At 42.9% G+C, this 23,785-nt stretch overlaps 1 protein-coding gene across 2 annotated transcripts in view; it reads right to left on the bottom strand.

The window, feature by feature from the left end:
• klf8 (Kruppel like factor 8) overlaps positions 1-23,554 on the bottom strand; it is an 83,468-nt gene extending 59,914 nt beyond the window's left edge. For both annotated transcript variants that reach the window (XM_083987193.1, XM_083987194.1), the window contains exon 1: positions 22,927-23,554. In XM_083987193.1, the coding sequence (XP_083843319.1) occupies positions 22,927-22,953 (27 nt within the window). In that variant the 5' untranslated portion in view covers positions 22,954-23,554. The remainder of the gene's footprint in view (positions 1-22,926) is intronic.
• Between the last annotated feature and the right edge of the window lie 231 nt (positions 23,555-23,785).

Here is a 23,785-nt window from a genome sequence, read left to right as displayed (position 1 = left end):
TCTTTGCCATTATTAAAACAGCAGATGGACAGTTTTCATTGCCTGCCTGAGTGTTTTTACCCATTTGCACAGTATATTTTTAGAAACCACATGGTCTTATTTTTTTTTTAAATTTAATTTTACTTGGTTTTACATGAAAAATGTCAGAATAAACATAGGCTATATTTAAAGGGACATTCCGGCGTAAGTTTAACCCATGGTCTAACGCACCATGAGACCAAGTAGAACACCCCCTCCAGAGATCAAGCTTGCCAACTGCAAACTTCTCTACATGCATCAGTGTTCCTATCTTTTTCTAACAATAACTAGCAAGTGTTGACAGAGAAATTAACAGAGTTGAGCTGCTCAAACTATCAGTTAGCAAAGTGTGCTTGCGTTTTTGGAATTAAACATCACTGGACTTCTCATCACTTACTTTTCTACTGCATTCAGTAATCAACTTGTTAGGGCTTCCGCTTTAGTAGGAAGCCGCTGGAGGAGAGTGGGTGATTCTATTCTCATCTCTTTTTCAATGGGAACCAGGCAAAGCAAGCAGCTGTTTGATGCCTTGTATTGTGTGCTAGGACCCTATTTGTACTGTTGACGAAGTTTGGTGCTCTTCTGACCATTATTTGTGGCCACAAGGGCTTTTTTAATTACAATTAGCTCTTGGCTCCATTCACGCAATGTCAGACCAAAAAAAGATAAAGAGTATGACCACGAAATCAAGCCAATAATCCAAATATTGAGGTCTCAGTCTTTAAACATAATCTGAATATATTGTAGTATCTATTTTTTACCTTAAGCAGTTACTCTCCATATTGATCAATATCATATATAGACCCTGACTTTATAAATCCATCACTGTCTTCTCTGTTGACATCAACACGTTTGCAGTGGCCTCTCAGTGAGAGCTTTGCAGCCAATCAAACGTCAGCATCTCTGTCCACAGACATCATTCCTTCTGAGCCTAAAACCTTTAGGTTAATATGTCTTTGAAAATGCGGCACGGGAGTTTTCTCAGCTGCGGAGGAACCTGACACAGAATGGGGGAATGACTTAAGAATCCTGCAAAGCTGGTTCACTGTCAGGTTCAGATTTACCATAAAACAACACAGACAGAGACATAGAAGAGAAAACAGCAGTTATGAAAACACGGCGGCACCAATAGGTCATAATAAGGTTGTCTTCCACTCAGCTCTGCTAGTTAACCCTATATACTACACTGTTGAATACATACAAGATACAAAATACAAAATACATTAATTATCATGTTACTGTATTAACCTATCATTATGGTGATCATCTTATGTTTAATGCCTTTAATGAGTTTTAAATAATTCTCCATCACGTGTTTGCACCTTTAGCTTTATTTGTTAAACTGGTTTTCTTTTTGTACGCAAGTGCTACAGATTATTAATGAAAGGTGATGCAAAGTCAAGACAGTAAGTCATGTTGTTGTCCTGTTATTTTAATGTTCCTAGACATCCAGTAATTGTGAGAATTACCAGCAGCAGCTATATTTATGTCTATATGATGATAAAAAGTCCAACATTTTAGGTGATTTGTCTACTTGTTTGACTTGTCAACAGCTACTTTAATGCCGCTGTCAGTCTGCTGGGTGGGGTAGCGTACAGCAGGTTTATTGAAGTAGTGACACCAAACTAAAGAGATGTGTGATAAAATCAAAACACTAAACTAAAAGAGGCTGAAAAGCTCAGTGCAGCTGCTTTTCTCACATGAAACCGATTTAATCTGTTGCGAAATGATTAGTGGATATCTAAATAAGGTTCATTAGTACATGTTCGTTATTTGTCCCGGTTGTTTAGTCTCAGCATGAGATCTTTGTTGATGCAGTTGGGCTTTGTTTGCCAGATGTTACCGTGATTTTCCAGACTGTTCCCATGTGGACAGGCTGGATTTTGTGCTCTGGCTGTTTAGGCCTGGATTATTTGGTCTCCTCTGGAGCTCTGTTAGTTGACTCATGTTGCTGCTGATTGGCTCCTTTACGGCCGACAGATGCTGTAAACTGGCAACCAGCCAACTATGACCCATCTCTGTCCAAGTGTTTGTAACTGCAGTTTGTTTCGTGTGGACTTAAGTAGTCTACATCATGTTTACAATAGTTTGTCTGCCTGAAATACAGCAACGACATGTTATTATCCATATACTATGTATTTCTCAAAATGTTAGTCTGAAAAAAAAACACAGAAGAAACACAGACAATGTGTGTGTGTGTGTGTGTGTGTGCAGAGGAGTGCACAGAAAAACTGGGTGTGTCTCCATCTGGCTGGCAGAGAGAGAGAGAACAAGTGAGCGAGAGACCTAGAAAGAGAGCGGGAGGGAGCAAGAGAGAAGCAGCCTGGCTGTTATCACACCACACCCTGTTGACGCAAAGCCGGCCACCACTTCCCTACACACCCTCCTTTCTCTCTCTCTTTCTCTCTCTCTACACACACACAAACACAGACACACACACACACATATATATACACATATACACACACTCGATAAAGTTAGTGTACATGCACTAAGTCACACACTCGTGCCCAAACCACAGAGTTGCGGTGAGAGCACTTCTCTAAAGCTCACACTGAATTCAAAGTACTTACAAGCTAGAACTAACCTCAAACATGAGTGAGTGCGCAAAGGCACACATGCACACAAAGACGCTAATTCTCTGGATTTACAATGTGAGAAATTATGACACAGCTCCTCCAGCCTGTCAGACAGTCTGAGCAGACGGTGTCAAAGAGAAACCGGACGTTGATCCACCGCCATCAATATGACCCTTCTGCAAAATGCAAGGGAGACAAAAGTGACTTTACAGAAAGTGACGAGATGCAAACATGAGAGACAGAAAAGGGAGCAGCACAAAACTCGCAACCCAACATGGAAGATAACCAGGAGCCACAGGAAAGGTCTTCACGACTTCTGTCAGTTAAAACCTGACCTGGGATCAGACCCACACAGCACACTCTATAGTTTATACAAGTTATCTAACTATGTTTAAAAGCTAATGTGTTTATATGCTGTTCTGAAAAGCTACAAATTAATAAGACTGGAAATGCCAGAGTTTAAAAATAACAGCTTATTGTTGTATTGTTAATCTTACAGGCAGAGGTCACACTTGGCTGAGGGGGGAAAGGGCGTATCAAAAAAAACAGAAAACCAAAACTGATTTCTCAACATGATGAGAGCACCTAACATCTGTTTCATGAGGCAACCAATAACAACTGAAAAAAGTAGTTGTAGTAGTAGAAATGACATATATTTTTATAGACACTGTTGATTTTCATAACTACCATCTCTGTAGTTTCTCATCACTTCTCTCTGGAGCTCTAGTAACAACAGGTTGGTGTCAGCCAATCAGAAGAGAGGAGGCTCAATGTTCTGACATCACAAAGTTACAGGAAGTCCTGATGGTTGGTTTAAAGGCTCTGATTCTGAACGCAGGCTGTGTGCATTTCTCTGTGGACTGATGCTTTCACAGTATGAATATAGAATCAGGTGCTGGTTCATAATCAGACAGCTACATGTAAATCTACCTTTCTATGAATCCACCTTTCTAGAAGCCTGTGTGGCAGATATCCTGGAGTGCATGTCAAGTCAGCATCTGAGGCCAAACTAAGGCGAAGGCGAGCTTGTGAGTACACCTGGGCACCTAGACTCCACCCACCACCAGAGCCCTCGGCCAAAGCCTGATGTTCAACTACCCTGGGTGTCTGAAGGTAAACTACAGGAAACCACTCCTTCTCACCTCCAGCAGCAAAACGTGTGAAAGTGTGTGTATCTTGAGATAGAACATGTAAAAAAAATCTAATCTAATCTAATCTAACTTCACTTCAGATTTTACTGTTTTCACTTTTCTCATTCCAAACAAATGTTGTGATGTGTGAGTCACAGAGCGAAACACACCACCTTAGCCTATCTGTCTTGGGAGTCTTTTGTTTACAGTAACGTTGCAGGGGAAGATTTCTGGGATTTTCATCAGGCCTGATGCTGCAAAACAATTCGATTACCACTACGACTATATTGATTCTGAATCTTGTTCAAATGACCCATAGCGCAAAAATCAGCCAAATATTTCCCAGTGGAGTATGAATGTACAGACGGAGGGCTGAATCCAGACCCACAGAAAAACATGGCCTTGCACTCATAGCAGGAAAAAAAAAGAGGCTTTTGTTTCCCTATGTGCCCTTATCCCCTGTGTAATATGGACTGAAATCTGCTGTGGTCATGTGATGGTGATCAGCTGACCTGTGTCACCTTTAACCCCGATTCCACCTCCAGTTCAGTCGCTATAGAAAAGATGGAAACTCCCAGATCATCAAGATGCTGTAGAAGATCAGAATCAATTTACCAAAGAAACCTCGCACATGCATGTGTGTGTGTGTGTGTGTGTGTGTGTGTGTGTGTGTGTGTGTGTGTGTGTGTGTGTGTGTGTGTGTGTGTGTGTGTGTGTGTGTGTGTGTGTGTGTGTGTGTGCTCATGTTAGAAACTGTGACCTTATTATCTGATCATCAACCTCTCTCTCCCTGTCATCATCACTGTTCTTTATGTCGCTCTGTCATTGCTATAACCTCCATCTTCTGCTACACACCCTCCCCACCTCAACCCCCACCCCCCACCCCCACCATCCTTCATCAACTTCCTCTCCCTCCTCCTCCTCCTCCTCCTCCTCTTCCTCCTTCACTCCCCCTCTCTCCCTCATCCCTTCCCTCCCCCGTCCCCTTTTCTTCTCATTGTGGCCGCTTTGGCAGCGCGGCCACGGTTGCTATAGCGACGGGATTCTTTCCCCCCGTTAATGACTGTGGCATGGTTGGTAGGGGGTCACCCTCCACCGCCGCCACCACCACGGCATCAGGGTCTAATCTGAGGTGACACGGCCAATATCCTCACACACGCACGCACGCACACGCACACACACACACACAAGTGCATCAACACGGGCATGCACATTGGCATGCGGCAAACATTCACAGGAGCCCACTGAGAAGAATGTGTACAAGTGTGCGCACACACACACACACACACAGACACACATATATACGCACAGGCCCCACCCCTCACCACCCTCCTACGCACACACACACACACGCTCATTCACATAATTCAGTCACACATTCCCACTAGAAGCTCACATTCAGCAACACTCCAATCATGAACCTACACACACACACACATACGCACCCTCTCCCTGGAACATCCAGTACCAAAGCTTCTCCTCTTCTTTCTCTTTGCTAACGAGAGTAGAGACCTCTACATTCTGGCTGATGAACTCCCTGTGTTAAATCTGACACTTACAGTTTTAGCCACTTAATCAATTCAGCTTTCGACCTATTGAGGGCGTGGTCCGGAAAAATCAAAAATCGCCACAAAGTTCTGTATGTTGTGTGAAAATTAAGCTGTGTGATGGCGATTAAATGTGTGGGGTTGATATTAGCTTCCTTTTAACTTAATTAGCCTAAGGTAACTTTAGGTACAGACATGTTACCAGGTAAGTCAGAATGCTGTGTTTTATTTTGAAGAGTCGATCCATCAGAAGATATATTTGTGGTTTTAAGAACCAAATAGCCTGGGTATACCCATGCTGCCCTGTGTGCAATTTTATTGTGTGCGATCTTATTCACTCTGCAAGTCAGCCTGGAAAGTTGGACCCAATTTTTGTCTCAACGAAGGGAGCCAATCACAGAACGGGGGAGGGGGCAGCAAGACAATGACGACATACCGAAGCGACTTTGTTGATAGCTTGGCGATCCAACATGGCGGCAGACGCTTGACCTTTCGATGCAGCGTTTTAAAGTAGTTTAGACATAGCAAGTTTATTTGAAAAAAGAGCAACGTTTAGCATTTTCTTGCTCATCGGATTTCTATCGCTCTACATACGCCATCGAGTATGATTGATATGATTGGCTATAAGCTACGTAGAGACACATTTGATAGACATTCGTAGAGCTCTGGGCTTTCACAAACCACGCCTCAAATATGAAAAAATGAACGGGTGGTTCCCAGACCGAATCTCAGTCTACATTGAGATGAGGTTTGGTGTTAGCCAGGCTAAGAACAAGGGATGCACATGATTAACCGTTTAACCGTTAACCGATAACAAGAACTTTGACCGATTAATACTATCGGTTATTTCTATTATTATTATTAGGTCCTTATGTCGTCAACTCATGGGGGCGTGTCGACACGTGCAGAGTTCACGTGCCTTCAGTCATATTTCGCAGCAGAAAGTTACACAGGAGGACTGACAGTATGTGCAGCAGCCCCCATGAAAGAAGGTCAGACAATAAATGTAGCCTACACGGACATAGATGTGAATCACCTGTAACTACGGCGCTGAGAAAGAAAAAAAAGAGGACGAGGACGTCGCTACTCTCCAGCCTGTTCACCTGCAGCTCTCCTGCAGCTCCACAGAGGAGCTGTCAGAGGAGCTCTGCTGCTCCTTCAGCCTGGTGTTTGGCTGCACTTTGTATAAAAACAGTTCTACATTGGACAATCTAACCTCCATATGAGCGCGATCAGCTGAGACAGAGCACAGTGGATGTGGCACTGCTCTGTCGCAGCGCACGTGTGTATTTAACAGCAAAAAAAAAAAATTGGAGCGATAATTTTCTTTTTTTTTTGGCCGTGCGCCGCAAGCATCTTAATCTTATCGGTTAACGGTTAATAATCGGTTAACAAGCGTCGGTTATCGGTCAGAAAAAAAATTCAAAATGTGCATCCCTACTAAGAACCAAAAGCCATGTCAGTGTAGTTTTACGTCTCCTCTCTCAGGCATCTCTCTGGAGCTCTAGTAACAACAGGTCAGACGGCCAAAGGAACGAGGTTGCTCTGTGGGTCCAGATGGGCGGGGCTTAGGGCATGGCTGAAATCTGTGACATCACAAAGTTACAAAAGTACTCACAGCTCGTTTCAAGCTTCAGTTCCTGGCTGTGTGCATTTCGCTGAGCGCTTTGATAGTTAAAACTAGCACTGCTTTATAATCAAAAATACATCAAGATCTCCCCTTGGGAGTAAAATAAAGAAACAATTGTGAAGAAACTATTAATTAAGGTACTGGCGAGTTAATCAAATTAAGGATCCTATATTTAATCTACTGATCATCATCTTAAGTGACTGTTTACTCTACAAAATGGAAAATATGTTGTTGTTTTTATCTTTAATTTAATTCAAGAGATCTACTCAGATGGCCCTATTTCATCCAAACTGCAGTTCAGAACCTAAAGATGTTCAGTTACTATGATATAAACAAAAGAAAGGAATTAAATCCATATTACCACCCAACAGTTCTTCTTGTTCGGTCTTCAGCTATAACATTAAACTGGATTCAACTGATTTTAATGTTGTGGCTGATTAGTGTATACTGTAATGTCATACACACACACACAAATCTGTGCACAATCCAAGTTCCAGGTCAAAGTTGCACTTCCGCTGATATGATCTCCAGACACAGGATGAGTGACTGAGTGTGTGTGTGTAAGTATGTGTGTGTGTTTATACAGATAATTACCTGTCCGGCTTCGTTGGAAGTGGAGCATGCTGCCAGGAAACTTTGCATGCTTTCAAGCTACCGCAGTGGAATTCACACTCTACACACACACTTCTGCTCTGAATGATTTACAAGGCTTGTAAGCAGGTCCACTGGTGAGATTGAGCTCTCTTACTGTGGTTCAATGGGCAGAGTTAGTGCTAATGCTAAAGGGTAAGCTCCCATTACTCTGGGGGGGGGGTTTTTGAGTGTAATTATTTCGTAAAGGTAGCCTACTTCTGATGGAAAGTTTTAAAACAGATAATAACTCAAGCGCACATGGTTCAGAGGTCACAAAAAAGGCATAGCAGAGAAACCATTATCAACACATGACTGAGAATCTGTGTATTTATTTTACACAGAATGTGAATGGAGGGCAACGAGCAGAAAAGGCCCGATGCGGTGAAGAAAAAGACAGGCGAAAGCAGAGAGGAAGAGGTGCTGGAGAACATGGACGGGGTCACAGAAGGAGAAGTGAGCTGTTATAAACAGCACAGTGCTAACAAAGCCGTGCTTTCTGAAGCAGCAGCTCACATGACAAACTCTCAGCAGCTTTGTGACCTCCAGATAGACTTTAAGTCTGCTCCTACTGTTAGAGCTGCTATTGTTTACTCCACAAGACTCTGGGCGTCAACTCCACAAACACTGAGCCACACCAAGCTCCGTTAACAGCACCGACACAGGCCGCCGCCCTGCGAACCAGCCAGCCAACCAGAAGATAAACTGTCAGTGGAGCGGCCAGTGAAGGAGCAAACAGGCTCCTCAGTCAGTTAATACCACCGTCAGACACAAACACAGTTACTGCCCTTCGCTCTGCTGTCAGTCTTTGTCGCAGGTACTCAGTTACATCATTGTCCATTACACAGTGAATACGTATTTTGTCATTTGGACTGTTATTCTTATTCAAACACCATTCATAACCATAGAATCCGCAATACTAATACTCATCTACCGTTAGTAAAAAATGTCTTGCTGTAATTTTAACAGTGAAGTTCTGGCAACCACAGCTGCCAGTATTTCACTGTAAAAACTTTTTTTTTTACAGTGTACATTAAATTCCATTCCAATTACTGTGTATACTATATCACTATAATTCATTTGAAACATTACGTATTCCTAGTGTTCGTATTAAAACGTACATCTGTAAAAAAAAAAAAAAAAAAAATGATGAGTCAACAGCCAGGCTAGGCTATGGACAGCTGTGCTTTGATATGCTAACTTTAAAGGTCCAGTGTGTAATAACTGGCACGGTTTATTGGCAAAATCTGAATATACTATACCCATGAATATATTTGTATAACTGTATAATCGCTATAAAATAAAATTTGTTTGGTTTCCGTAGCCTTATAATTATTATTTTATATAGGCTACATATAGAAGAGTCTTGCTTTAGAGAGTGTCGCCATCTTGCGCTGCCATGTTTGTACGGCAGCCCGAATGGAAAATCCAGCTTTTCGTGTTCATAAATAAACCAACGAAGAAGAAGGTGGAAGGAAAGAAGAAGGAGGAGGAAACAGCAGATATATCGTAAAATGGTTTAGATCTTCACCTCATCGCTCCATGCTCCTGAAATACTCCTAGTTGTCCCAGCTGTGGTAAACAAGTTATTTTGTCCTCAGAGTCTATTATGGATTATTTGTATTAAACTAATGAGGGTTTAACCATTTAAGCATGCCAACACATCAACAGTACTATTTTGGACATACAGAATCGATGTTTGTGTTTGAACTTCTAATTTTGACACAGTGATGTATAATAATATAAAAGTCATCAGCGTTATTATGATTCATCCTGAGATGGATGTGAACATCTGGAAATTGCTTCAGTATTACTGTGTACAGACAAAACAGCCCCTACAAGAGGTGTTGACATTGACAACACAAAGTAAAAAAAAAAAAATTAAAAAAACATCCTCTTCGGTTGTGGTACGTTTGGTTTGTGTAAACCTCTGGTCACAGGTAAATACTGTGACCTACACTCTGGTATGTGGGTCAAACACATGTTGAATGTGCTATCCTTTGTCACACATGGAATTTCTGCATCAAAATGCACTTTCACACTCAGTCAATGAGTAAACTAGTTACTCATTCGCTCGCTGCACCGGTAAACAAGCCAACGAGTGGACAAATATTCATTCAGCGAGCTATAGCGTATCAAACAGCTGCTGGTAAATGACAGGCAACAAGTCAATAAAATCGCCAGTCACGCAAATGAATCAAATCTTTATTTTCCAAGACGAACCAGTCAGCCAGTAAACGGTAATGAAGCTAATGCTGAGATGGAGCGACAAGGGGCACAGAGCCTGAGGAACCAGGACCCATCAGAGGAGGGGGGAGGGGGAGGGGGACCAGAGCAAGACTAAAGAGACCAACAGGACTTTCAGTTCAGTGTCACTTCCAGATGGTGCAAATGTGGAGAATGTAGTAGAGTAAAATAAAGAGGAGGTGGAGGAGGCCTGTAACAGACAGAGCTGCAGTGTGCCTCTCAGTCGGGCACTGCAGCCGTCTGGACGTCTTGTAGTCCATCACGACTTGAACCAACTCCCATTTCCCCTAAAACTGTTTACCAAAACTGGTGCCAGGGCTAGAACAAGGAACTATTTTGCTGACAGATTGGACAAGTAAAGAAGAGTAACAGGGGTGTATTAATGACTATTTATCTCGGGATAATGACACTTTCACAACCCACATCTCACACGGCTGTTTGTAGCCTACTGCTTTGCCTCACAGCAAAACACACGTCAGAGCCAAGTTTGAATTAAGTTCCAGGTGAGACTGAGCAACCAAATCAAGGTCAGGCCAGTAGTGAAGCACACGGGTATTTCGTAGTAGGCAAGCTTGAAATGTTTGGAGGTTGGAGTTAGTAACAGTGTCCAGGGTTGGATTTTGGTATTGTGACAAGAGATTCATCCAGGTCTACTCTGTTCTGCCTTCGCCATATAAACGGTGCTGTGTCTCTATAAATAGCCCTAAACCCCTGGGGCAGGCCAGCCTAAGCAAGGCTGCCCAGCATACACATAGAGAGAGGGAGAGAGAGAGGGAGGGAGAGAGAGAGAGAGAGAATAAAACACAGTAAAAACACTACCAACAACTCTGCCCCCCCTCCCTGCACTACTCAGCTGAATCCAAGGCAAGAAAGTCTGTTAATCCTCCTCCAGATACTGCAACATGCATCACATGTTCTCCTACCTGAGGAAAGCCCACACAGTGTGGACCAGTCAGAATTAAAGGTGTATCATCAGCAAAATCAGAGCAATCCTTTCAATGCTTTAATATTTTTGTTGAAACAGGAAGTTCTACCCTCTCTATTAGTTACACTAAAGGTGCACAAGAGCGCGTTCACGTTTTGATCGATAGAACCTCTCAGCCTTCTGTGCAGACCAGTCAGAGGGCGACGTCATGTAGAAACAGGAAAAGGCCAAACACAAACTGTTGCCACAAACTTGGAAGAACACCATTGTCTTAAATATAATAGAAACTAAAAAAGAGCCAAGCAGTTGAACCATGAAAACCAGTTTGGTGCAGAATTTAACTTTGTGCCTATGGGTTGTGTCAAATTATCACGTGACTGCTGCTCCTCTAGCTTTCTCACTAACAATCACATCATAGAGAAATCTACATCACAGCTACTATACAACTGGATATAACAGTACTGTCATGTGCTGCATGCTCAGGATAACCACTGGCAGATCCTGAATAGTGTGCACCGTTAAGTGTGTGTTTCTGAGCAGCACTGCGGCATGTTAAGACAAAAAGAAAGCACCCGCCATCTTTGATTTCCCATGGTTTGCAATAGGGACTTGGACTATCAAGTCATTGCCAAAGCTCTGAAAGCATGACGGCTAAATTCCACCAGATGCAAATGTGTTGCGATACGTTTCAATTCCAGTCAATGTCTGTGCTTCCACTTCGGGCAGACAATTAATGCAGGTGTGTCGGGCTGCATGGGGTCCAGGCTTAAAAACCCACGGCTCTAGACTAAATAATCTGTTTTTGGTTTCATGGTTCTACATCCCACAATATTGCACGATTATGTGTGACTTTGCAAATCTCATGGGTCCTCTTGATGAGTTTGATGAGGGAAATCAAGAAATCCCATGAGCCTCCGCAGCGTAGCTCTGAGCAGCTCGCGACTCTGCTCTGCCATTCTAAAAAATAGCTTGCACCGACAATTAAAGGTAACGAACCAGGCGCCAGAATTTCAATTTTGGACGGGCCACAGTAATTTTGGATGGGCCACTACTTAGGAAAAAATAACACGAACATACATAGAGTTGGAAATTATTCCTGAATGACTCGTTCGTGTCTATATTGCCTTGAAAGCACACACCATTTCTGCTGAGACCTATGGCTGAGACTAGCTTTGACAGCGCGGTGCGCCGCTCTCTCTCCCGTTAACAGTTAATCTAGCTCACCCAGCAGACACCTCTCTCTCCCTCTCTCTCTCTCCTGTTACTTAGGCTACATGTGTTTAACCAAATGCACGAAAAGCCAAATCAAATCAGAAATGCGTAGCCCACTTAAGTCTTTTTAACTCACAGACATTTTCATAAAGTAATAAAATATCTCGACATTTTGCCATCATTGACATTGAGACAAAAGGCTGCAGGAATAGAAGAAGAATTCGGCAAATCATCTTATCATGCAAAAAGTCACAACAAACAGGTTTTGCACAATGGTTTGCACAGATAAGTCTTAAAATATGTGCAACACCTTCTCATCACAATCCATTACGTTATCAGCTGTTATTAAAACCCAACTCATCAATAACAGGACGCGATATTAGACCACCACTCACAGTACACAACAAACCGTTAACAATTAATCCACACTCAAACCGAAGCAACAATAGTGTTAACTGTACTCAACAAGCTGTTATTACAAGGTTTACAACAGATAGCCTATGACAGACAACCCAACCTGGGCTGTGTGTGTGTGTGTGTTGTGTATAAGAAGGGGAGGGAGAGAGGGAGAGAGAAAGTAAAAGCTGCTAGCTGTTAGCTACCATAGCTCAGGCGTTGGTCTCCCGTCAGGTAAAAGCTGTCGTTTATTCCTCAAATGAAGCTCATCAAGTTGTTGAGCCTCTCCGGTACAGTTATCCATCACTGCTGTTGAATTAGCCGCTAAACCAAAGATATTCAATAAGGCTAAACTGCTGGAAGCTAAAACCGAGGGGGCGTCTATGTTTACAATACACGAAAGCAACGTGAACGTACGTGCCGCTCACACTTAGTAGAGTTACGCAATGAGACAGCGTAGCCTCTGCCTCCTTTTGCGTACATGTGGGCCCAGGCCCGTTAGGCCCACCCATAACGTCGCGCCTGAAATGAACCTACTCCTAAAACTATAGGGATTATGGCAATGGGCCTGCCGCCAATTTGCCAAAATATTGAACTATCCCTTTAAAGATACTGGAGATGTGACTCCTCAAGGACAGATGAGGACAAGCGAAACACAAAGGGAAGAGGAGGGAGGGAGGCAGACTCAGTAGCCGGGTTTCCATGGCAGTTTCACACAAAACAGAAGTATTTTTTGGAGAAAAGTCAACAACGCACAAATGTGAATGATCTGTGTTTCCACTGAGTGATGCTTGTGAACAAATTCAAATTTCCAGCAGTCTGCCACTCAGTTGTAACTGGCTGTCAGGGACATGACAGAGTGTGAAAAAGTGTTTCCATTCCAATTTTGTAAAATATTACTTAGCTACAGTCTGAAAGAAAAACTTTTTTTTTTTTGCTACATTTGAGAGTTTTTTTTTATTATGATTCCATAGGCATTTTTGAGTTCGCAGTTTTAAAAATTGTACATTAAGGAGGTTGCCTAATGTTAAAAAAAAAAAACATCATTGTGTTCAAAAAGCTCATTAGGGACAAGTTATAAACAACCAGAAATGTGCAACAAATGATTTGAAATGGAAGTAGGAAACAAATCAGTGTGAGAGAGTTTCAGTTATTAACGTTATATTAATCTCATTAAATGTTCACATCCTGATTTGTTGCCATTGTTTTCCATGAAGGTGTGTGTGTGTGTCATGCGACTGTGATTCCTGCTGTCGTAACAACGCTGCCTTGTAAAGACTCTGATGGAAGACGCCTCAGTCAGGTGAAGTAAATTATTTTGCACCTTCCATCTTCGCCATAACCCTAGATCAAATCTAGCATTCATTACAGGGAATACCACAACACCACCCTGGACGGCGTAAATGAAATGATGTGTCACTGATTGGATTTTTATAGTATCTGTGTTTCTTTTTTTGTTTCCTCATACAATCTCCTCCTCCTCCTCCTCCTCCTCCTCCTCCTCCTCCTCCTCCTCCTCCTCCTCCTCCCAGAAACCAGTTCACATCAGTTCCCAGGGTTGACTGAAGTTCACATTTGCACCTACTGGTGCAGCATGTGGTCAAAACTTATTAGATTTCACTTTGTTTTATATTGTGTCTAAATAATAAAATGGAGTCTCTGTCTGTGCGGTTGAGTGGTGGAGTACATACTAATGAAAAGCACAGATCTGACATTTACCTCCCTCCTGCTCTCCAGCCGTTCTGCTTCCCATTAATTCCCAGTGATTCACTGACTGAATGACCCGAGCAAAGCGCCACCCGCCAGCGCTGACCCTTGTGATGATCCTAACGTGCCCGGTCCATTCCTCACACGGCGCCTTCATACCTTGTTCTCATTTATCTCCTCTGTCACACAACCAGTCCAAATACACACACACACACACACACACACACACACACACACACAAGCAATCAAGCAGCCAGCTGGCAGACTAACCAGTCATCCACACAGAAGATTTGGTTTGCTACCTGACACAAAAACACAAAAACGTGGGTGAAAGTTGAAACGAGCTGCCATTTTTCTTTCTCTTCCATCTCGTCCAGCGGCCACGGACACACTTCTGTCCCCGTCCCTTGCAGGTTACTTTTTTAACGTCCCTGACTGAGGAACTGAGGCTTATTGTGCTGCTCCACACGCCATAAATTACTCTGAATAAGAGTATCACATAAAAAGGGAAAATGGAAAAGTGCAGTGAGCCAGTTCGCGCCAACACCTCCTCAGCACCTGGAAAACACTTAGAGCAACGCCTATTAGAGAGCCCTTAGCTCAGCCAGTGATGCGTGAGAGTCCTAATCTCCAGGTCACAGGTGCCTTTAAATTACAAATGCACCCCTGGATACTTCTACATCATTACAAAGGATCGATTTATGACCTGCCCGGTCTCTCTTTGTGATCAGCTGCTGTGTTTTCAGTGCACCTACCCTTCCCCTTCAAGCATTACTTCACCAACTATACCTTTACCCCCTTTAACCATTACTTCACCAATACCTTTACCTCGGTTATGGTTTTCCTACATTTCCCCGAAGGCACATCTGGCTCACATTCACCACTTCCCAAAAAGAAAAAAAAAAGACTTTCCGTTAATGGAAACAGTGGTACATTAACCTTATTGGTGCTAGACAAATTCCTCTTCACATAACGGTGCAGTTTTTTCTCTTTCTCTCTCTTTTTTAATTGATTTATTTGACAGTTAATGAAAGAAACACATACAATCCCCTGACCGACACACATAGAAGGCATTGACAGCATCACATTCCAATACAAACTGATGAGGATAAAAACAAAGAAAAGTCCAAGATTAATTTCCACTGTTTTCCTCTTAAATCAGTAATGGCTGATAGAAACACTGTGGCCTTGTACACGTCACGGCTCAACTAAAAACTACAGTCGGTCATACAAAATCATTACCTCTTAATAAAGAAAGGGGTGTAATTCACCCAGAGAAACAATGCAGATCAGTACAAAACTTTCACGTAATACCCATGCCCAACTTGTTTCATTCAGTAGTGCAGTATTACGCAACGGCTAGACTGGAATTCAATTTTCTACTTCACACTGTCCTCCTTTGGTCCGCTTTAAACGGACCAGAGTTCGTTTGCTCGGATAGTCCGGTTCGTTTGGGCAGGTGTGAAAGCTCATACGAACTCTGGTGCGGATCAAACAAACGAACTCTGGTCCGCTTGAAAACGGGGGTCTCGGTCCGTTTGCAAGTGAACCCTGGTTCGGTTCGTATGCAGTGTGAAAGCTCAGCGGACTAAACATATACGTAATGCATGACGTAGTGACGCAAAACCAAAACAGACCAGGAGGAGGAGGAGGAGGAGGGGGACGGGCAGGTTCACGACGCCTGCGACGACCAGGACCAGGACCAGGACCAGTCAGCCGGGCACAGCGGCTCCTCCTCGGGCACCGAAATGCGCTCTGCTTCGCTGCCTTACATGGTGGTCGTACTGCACGGCTTGCTGAGCCAAGTGCAATTGGTACATAAAAAAAAGAAACAACATCCCCAAAACAGCCAACTTCACATGCTGCTCCATGTTTACTGTTACCCAGCAGGTCTGTCAGTCGCGAGCGGAGTGACGTCGACTTTTGACGCTCAGAAAGTTTGGTGCGCTTGGGGCGCAAGTTTGGTGCGGTTCAGAAGTTGCAGTGTGAACGCGGAACCGAACCAAGTGATAATGCAACAATGTTGCAACTTTCAGCCCCCCAAGCGAACTCGAGTCCACTTGGTTAGGTGTGAAAGCAACGACAATGATAGCTGCACCATGCCAGACAGCCAAACCTGTTCTGCAGATGCACTGTATTCTGATCTATATTTGACAACTGCAGCATGAAAAAAAAATCATTTAATCTGTCTGGTATGATTAGATTTCTCGCTCTATTATATTTTGTGAGAATTAACTTTACAAGAAAAAAAAAAAGCACTTCACGTGTGCACTGATGTCTTAGATCTGTCTGATTACAGTAGTTGCATAGTATAGCTGCTGCTAGTAACAGGTAACTCACTTTGACATTGCATTATCTGCAAACAACAAAGCATGACAATTTTGAGTTACATCAAGTTCAACAGAGAATAATGCAGGAATTTAACATTGTATGTCAAGTAATCAAGCAATCTGTACTCTAATTCAACACTGCAGCTTTCTAATGTGACAACACAGTAGAATATTGGGTTAAATATTTGAGTAAATTGAGGCTGAGCAAAACTTTTTGTTTTGTTTTTGATAAAAGGTAAAAATATGTCACAAAATACACACTAATTTCAGCATCTGAAAGAACAGTCATTCTTAAATCTTGATTCAACTGGACGACCACAATGTTTTCAAGAACCTCAAGCACCTCAACAATCTCAACCTGAGGGTAAAAACCCTACGAGATGTCGCAACCTGGATGACTGAGAATCTTCACTCTGACTTTGACTTCACCTACACAGAGGTGCAGCAGCAGCAGCAGCAGATGTGTGGGTTCAATCATAATGACACACACACAGAGAGAGTGTCAGAGCTGGTTCACAGAAACAAAAGGGCGGCTGTTATGAATTTATGTTAAAGAAAAATCAACCAAATTAATCATTTTCAATTACACATCTTACCCACATTAACACCTGAAGAAATCCCCACACTGAAATCTTCTATTTGTTTTTCGCTTATTTGCATTTAGAGGGAGTTTGTAGATGTACGGCGCAGTTCCTGGATGTTTTTAAGCTCCCTAGGTGCCATTTGTCATTTGAAAAGTCAGCATTTTCACCAGGTCATCATTATATTTTTTAAAACTCCTCTCTTCAGGGAAACTCCAACATTTGAGAACTATTAGTCATTTTCTAAAACAAAAACAACAACAACAAAAAAGATCAACAATCAAATGAGATACACAGAATTGGAGAGGGGGGGAAAAAAGAATCAAACCCAGACGCGGAGAGAAAAGAAGCAAACGTGGACATTGTGTTAAGACTTAATAAAAAGCATTTGACTTATTTTCCTAAAACGGTGTCTGGGTTGTTTACTGCACTGCCACGCAACGACGACAACAAAAGATAAAGGGCACATTTCATTGTGAGAGATTATCTATGCGCAGCAGTTTATACAAGTGGATTTTCATGATGTATTGAAAATACCTGAAGCTGGTGGTTGCACAGAGGCAACAAATCAATCAGGAAACATGCAGCACTCTTTGAGCACAGTGTGTACAGAATAAGGTGAAACTTGCACAAATACAGTTGTGTAATTGTGGAGTTGATAATATTCCAGATGTTGATAAGATATAATGAGAAGTATTTTTTATATTCCATTCAGTTTACTTTCAGTGAACTTCTATTGAAGGCTTCAGTGACACCCTGGGACAGTCTGTGTGTGTGAGTGTAGTCGCTCCACCCATGCATGTCATCCCAACAATGCATGGGTGTCTGCGTGTGTGTTCATACTCTAGTGCAGTGGTTTCCAACCTTTTTTGGCTTGTGACCCCATTTTGACATCACAAATTTCAGACGACCCCGCGATAATGTGCAGTCACGTGATTGTGGCCGTCAATCAAGACGCGCTAGCTCAGATATTTTTATATGCTGCATTTTATTTGAACTCGATTTATATTCGAGAAAGTGAAAGTATAGAATACATGTGTTTAAGATTGTGTTTGGTGTTTTTAATCATAATTTTATAAAGAATAATTAGTTAAAATAATATTTTCATCAGTAATTACTAGACATTTCAGGCAACCCCATTTGAATTCCAGGCGACCTCACGTGGGGTCCCGACCCCAAGGTTGAAAAACACTGCTCTAGTGTGTGTGTGTGTGTGTGTGTGTGTGTGTGTGTGTGTGTGTGTGTGTGTGTGTGTGTGTGTGTGTGTGTGTGTGTGTGTGTGTGTGTGAGTAGCACAGAAGGGAATATCAAAGGAAGACAACATCCACTATATCAGTAGTTTGGTCAAGCATAGCTAATTATTGCCCACTGTGTGGCATGAGCTCTCCATCACACACACTCTCTCTTTCTCTCTCACACACACACACATACAAAGAGAGGCAGACTTTGTATTCAAGGGCCTTTTACTGCTGATGCCCTGCCACACACACACACACACACACAAGACAAAATCAGTTCACTGCTATCAGTTAACTACACTTCCAATATCGCACCGCCTTAACTCTGATGAGAGGAAATTGATTTCCGCCCCACAGTGTCAGAAAATAATTATCTAGGTCAAAGGTAAAAGTAAACAGAGAGAGAGAGAAAGTGTTTCTATACATTCATCTAGAGCAAACACAGTGAGAAAACACAATGACAGCTCATCATCTGGACTTCTCAGACGTAAAAGGCCCCCACACTTCATCACTTCTGTCAGAGCGGTCCCTCGCAGTCGCCTCGCCGGCTGACATCAACGTCTTACGTCTGAGAGAGTGATGTAACACCGCACAGCCTCAGGTAACAACCCACAGTATTTACACTGTGTAAATAAATGTCAGCTTTGCCACCATCAATTGAACTGATGTAACGTTAAAACATATGTAAAATATTCTCAGTTAAGTTGCCAAAAGCTTTTAAGTGATGCATTTGATGTTCTTCCTTTGCGTTTGGCTGTGAAAGAAAGTGCGCCACCTACAGAGACGCAGGCTTCTGTCAGGGCAGAACTGTGATATTACTTCTGAGGATGACTGGACCTGATCCAAAGAACGTGATCAGATACCAAAATACATTTTCTCCTGCTCTTCACAGTCCACACTCTCCCTCTCCTCTCCCAAAAAAAGAAAGCAATAATTATCCCACGCCACATGATCAGAGCTGATAGGGAGTCAGCCTAGATCCACGGTAAATAGAAGCCGGCCCCCGACCGACCTGATTGGCCTGAATATAATTTGGACACGGCCCAGTTTGATTTCCACATATCAGATCTTTTGGATAACAGGAATCAGCTGGACTGGTGAAGAGTTTTACGTCACTATGAAGTGGAGGAGTGACCTCACAGGGTTCATGCAGATCCAGTATGAACAGAAAACCACTGCAAAACAGCATCAAAGCTTTGGCTGCCTGCTATTTGAATTCAACTCACTTGAACAACTTGAAGCTGCAGTCCTGAATCTGGAAAACACATCAACTGTTTTTCAGCGTCTTCTCTGACTGAAGCGCCGTTTTCTTTTCGATCCTGGCGCTCTCATGTTTGATTTTCGATGCTTTTCAGCCTCAAATATCTGCATGCAACATTTAGCTGCAACTTTCCTGGACTCTTTTTCAGGATGATGAACCAATGCCAGCTGCAGATTTCAACTGAATTTAGTGTATCTGATGAATAATGTAACGCTCATGTGCACTGTCTAGGTTACAGATGTGCAGAATAAGTCATAACTTTCTCTTTCCTATCTGATGGATTAATTGAGATTGACTATAATTGCATGGGAGGGGGTGGCGACAACACCTCCCTTGGATAATTGTAGCCTGAAAGCTACTTGCTGTGGTTACAACTGTTAAAATGGCGGGGTTACGCAGCGTGGGGTAGACAGTGGTTGACTTCAGTCACAAGGCCACAGATGGATCTATTGGCTTGCACTTTCAGCTCAAAGCACCTCATTGAGCAAAGCAGTCACATGTTGTTTCCAGAGAACCCAAAGTACTTTGACCATTCAAACTGATTTTTCACAAAATAGACGATAACACAAGGTACAGATAACCTGCAAGCTATGCTAATCAAACTTTGCCTATTAGGGCAGAGCTGATTTAGTCAGTTGGGTTATAACCCCTGTGGGTTGAGTCATTGTAACATTAATTTCTAGTGAAGCTACAGGAGGAAATGTTAGGCTATAGAGAAGCGTTCATGTGTGCAGCAGCAGAGGAAATGCTATTTAGAGAGGCCTATGTTAGCATGTAACACAGATAACAATCCACAGTGTTAAAACCAAATGCTCGTGGTTATCAAGTTACATTTCTGAAATTATCAAATAGAAGCCCTGCCTGCCCTTTTCTGTTTTTATCAATGATTTGCAGTTTTTGCTCATTTGCCATCTCGCTGACAAAGTGGAACAATGATGTTTTTGGTTTCTATGTCTGAGAAATGCTACACACCTGTCACCGGTCAAGCTACCATCTAACAATGATAGCAATTATTTCCATTTTAAACTCCACTGGCAATCTCACAAATACCACGCAGACCAGTGTTGCTGATAAAGGTTTGTTTTGGGGGGGGGGGGTGTTGGACAGTATAGTAAAACTGTGATGGTGTGTTTTCTCAGAATGATGAATAAAAACTAAAGTTTCCTGAAATGATGAATAAAAACCCAAACATTTCCTAAAATAGAATTGAAAACACTGGAGGAGGGGCTATATGTGTGAAAAATGAAGACGTAGGCTACGGGTTTGTTAACATACAAATTTGGAGATGTCGTTCTGGGCACATGAGTGAAAACAGGAAGTGACTGCACATCAGTCTACTTTAGGACCAAACAGTTGCACAGACGCCTGTGACACATGGGAGAATTTGTGCTGTGACATTTCACAGAATGGGCTCCAACAGCCACTAATATATTTTTTTTACAATATCCTATATTATATGCAAACTGAGCCATGTGTCCACACAGCTGAAACCACAGGTGAGGAGCAGGCACTATAAGGCCACACTGTGTGTCGGTGAGAACAAGTTCACTGAAAACATTCTCTCACAGCCACTTAACCACTTCCCAAACCACCATCGCCTGCAGGCTGGTGCACAGCTGGCTTGTGCCATACTTCAGTAGAGTGTCGCTAAAGTCACTTTGTTATCAATAAATCACTCATCAAACATATCAACATTAATGTTCAGTGGTTTCAGGTTTTCAAATGGGATGGTTTGATTGTTATAACTTCTGACTTATGAAAATAAACAGATTAAATGGAGGTGCAATGATTAAAAGAATCATCTGTTTTGATAATTGATTGTAAATTTATTTTTCTTTTTTTTAAGCAAAAATAATCACTTGATGGCCCCAAAGTAAAAAATATATATAATTTGATTAGAAAAAGCAATAATCAACAGACAAATCTATAATCAATTTAACTATAATTTGCAGCCATATTTAGAATTAAGATAAATGGTGAGTTTACATGCTCCTCAGATTTACTGCAGTTTGGGAAGTCATTATTCTGACTCTGGTGAGTTCCTGTGCTTTTAAGTCAGGATGTGAAAAACAACATGGAAGATGTGCTGTAAAAAAAAAAAAAAAAACACATAGTGAAACATCTGTTTCTAATATGTCAGGGTCAGTGCCAGTAAAATAAGAAAACAACTTTTCTAACAAATCTAAACCACTGTGGTGGGCGGCAACTGTTACAACACAAGAAATTAAATGTTAGCAAAAAATTGGATACGCAATACACAAATTTGTGCCACAAACAAAAAATTAAACCAAACATTTGGTTTTGCTTCGTAAATGTATACAACATGAACAGCTCAGACCATTGTGCACCAAAATTGTCATCATCTCTCTGAGTTGTTGTTGAAACTCCTGTGAATTTTGCCAGTCAGAAACTCATTTTTCCAATTACCCCGCCACCACTCGAATACAGCATTTTGAAATATGATGTCAACTGCACAAACATTAGGCCTACACAAAAATGAAAAAAAAAAAACAAAACACAAACAAATCAACGGTGATGGTTCAGTCTTCTGTGTGTCATCTGGCAGCTGCACCAAACACCAGACACATCAATGTCATTGGTCGTCCTCGCAAGTTTGCAGGTCAAAGTTCACTTGGACGTTGTGTCTGTCCAAAATAACTTGGCTCCATTATTCTGTCTGCAAATCATCAAAGATCTGGATTGGTAACAATCAGCCTGATCATATGCTGGATTCAATTTAGTTTTTGTTTTTTTTGCAAGGACTAGCAGCCAAAGTGACACATAAACACACTGTGGCAGAGCAGGACTCATTTAAAGACTCAAGTCGGCAGCAGGGCCCTGAAGAGTGTAGCTGGAGGCAGTGCACCTGGCTGCTTCCCAGGGTTGTGTGTGTGTGTGTGTGTGTGTGTGTGTGTGTGTGTGTGTGTGTGTGTGTGTGTGTGTGTGTGTGTGTGTGTGTGTGTGTGTGTGTGTGTGTGTGTGTGTGTGTGTGTGTGTGTGTGTGTGTCAGAGAGGAGGCTGCTGGCCCTTTAAAAGCTAAGATGGTGTCCTACAAGCTGCAGTTTCTGCCTTCCGTTTCCTTCCTGTCTCTCAGAGATCACAGAGCATTTAAAATTGAACCTGAGCTAACCTCACACACAGAGAGAGAGAGAGGGAGAGAGAGAGAGAGAAAGAGAGAGAGAGAAGAGGCAGAGGAGGCAGAGAGGTTTCCATATCAACGGAGGAAATGACTGCGCTCTCAGCGTGATGTTCCTGCAATGCAATGAGCTCGCTCTTACTAAACTCTCCCACTAATTGCAAAATAAACCGCCTGCCTGCCGAGGATACACTTTGCAATTGGCTGTTAACAGACGACAACACATTCACTGACATTCATATTTGGCAACATGTTGAGCTGACAATGTCAACTGTTCTTGTGTGCAGGCGGAGCAGCCCCGCACAGGTAGATGGGTCTCTCCTTCATTGACCAGGGCAAAGTCAATAACGTGCACTTACTTTCTTGTTACGAGTCTCCGTGTGCATCTCGGTTGCCGGAGCGGTGCAGCGGCGGAGGGGTGGAGCAGCAGGAGCAGGAGGGGGTCGGTCGGGGCTTTGGGTGTAGCTCTATCTGAATAAGAACTGTTATGGAGAGAGGAGGGTTCAGGGGGGGACTAGTTTTCCACCTTTACTGTAAATTTTCGGGATATAAGAACACGGTCCCTGCCTCTTCTAAGTGTTTCTTTTCAGTTCATATCCGCAGCGTCGAAGGCTCCTTTTGCTTCCCCCCCAAAAAATACAACAGCCAGTCTCTGTGTGCCTCTCCCTCTCTCCCTGTCGGCGTGTTGTTGCCGTGTATTCAAGGGCTGGGCTCTCTCTCTCTGCCTTTTCCTCCTCCGCCTCTCCCTGCTTGTGACCCCACCCTGCGTCCCCACCCCTCATCTCTCTGTCAGTCAGTGAGCTGTGCGCAGCCCCGCAGCCCTGCAGAGGAGCGGGGAGGAGAGGAGCCGCGCTGCCGGCGACCTGACACTGGCTGCAGGCAGGCAGGGCGAGCGGTCGGGGGAGACAGGAGCAGGAGCAAAACCACGCACTACTATTGCATGAGATTTTTTTTTTTTTAATTGCATGCGACTACCATCACCAGCACCACTCTCCCTGGCATCCATGCACTCATACACACAGCTCCACCCCCACCCATCTCTTAATGCCATGCTGCAGCAGCGGGCAGCTTATTGCTCAGAGATGGGGAAGAGAAGCACCCATGTCACCTTACTGACGTCAGCCAGCAGGCTAATTGAGGACACTTAAGCTGGGTGGGGAGGGTGTGAGCGATTTGGAGTATATTCAGTGTGGCTTTGCAGCAGCTGTTTGATACGAC

Source organism: Trachurus trachurus, assembly GCF_905171665.1.
Source record: "Trachurus trachurus genome assembly, chromosome: 14".
NCBI classification, from domain to species: Eukaryota; Metazoa; Chordata; class Actinopteri; order Carangiformes; family Carangidae; genus Trachurus; species Trachurus trachurus.
The sequence above is the reverse complement of the archived record's forward strand: the minus strand, read 5'-3'. Positions and strand labels throughout refer to the sequence as shown.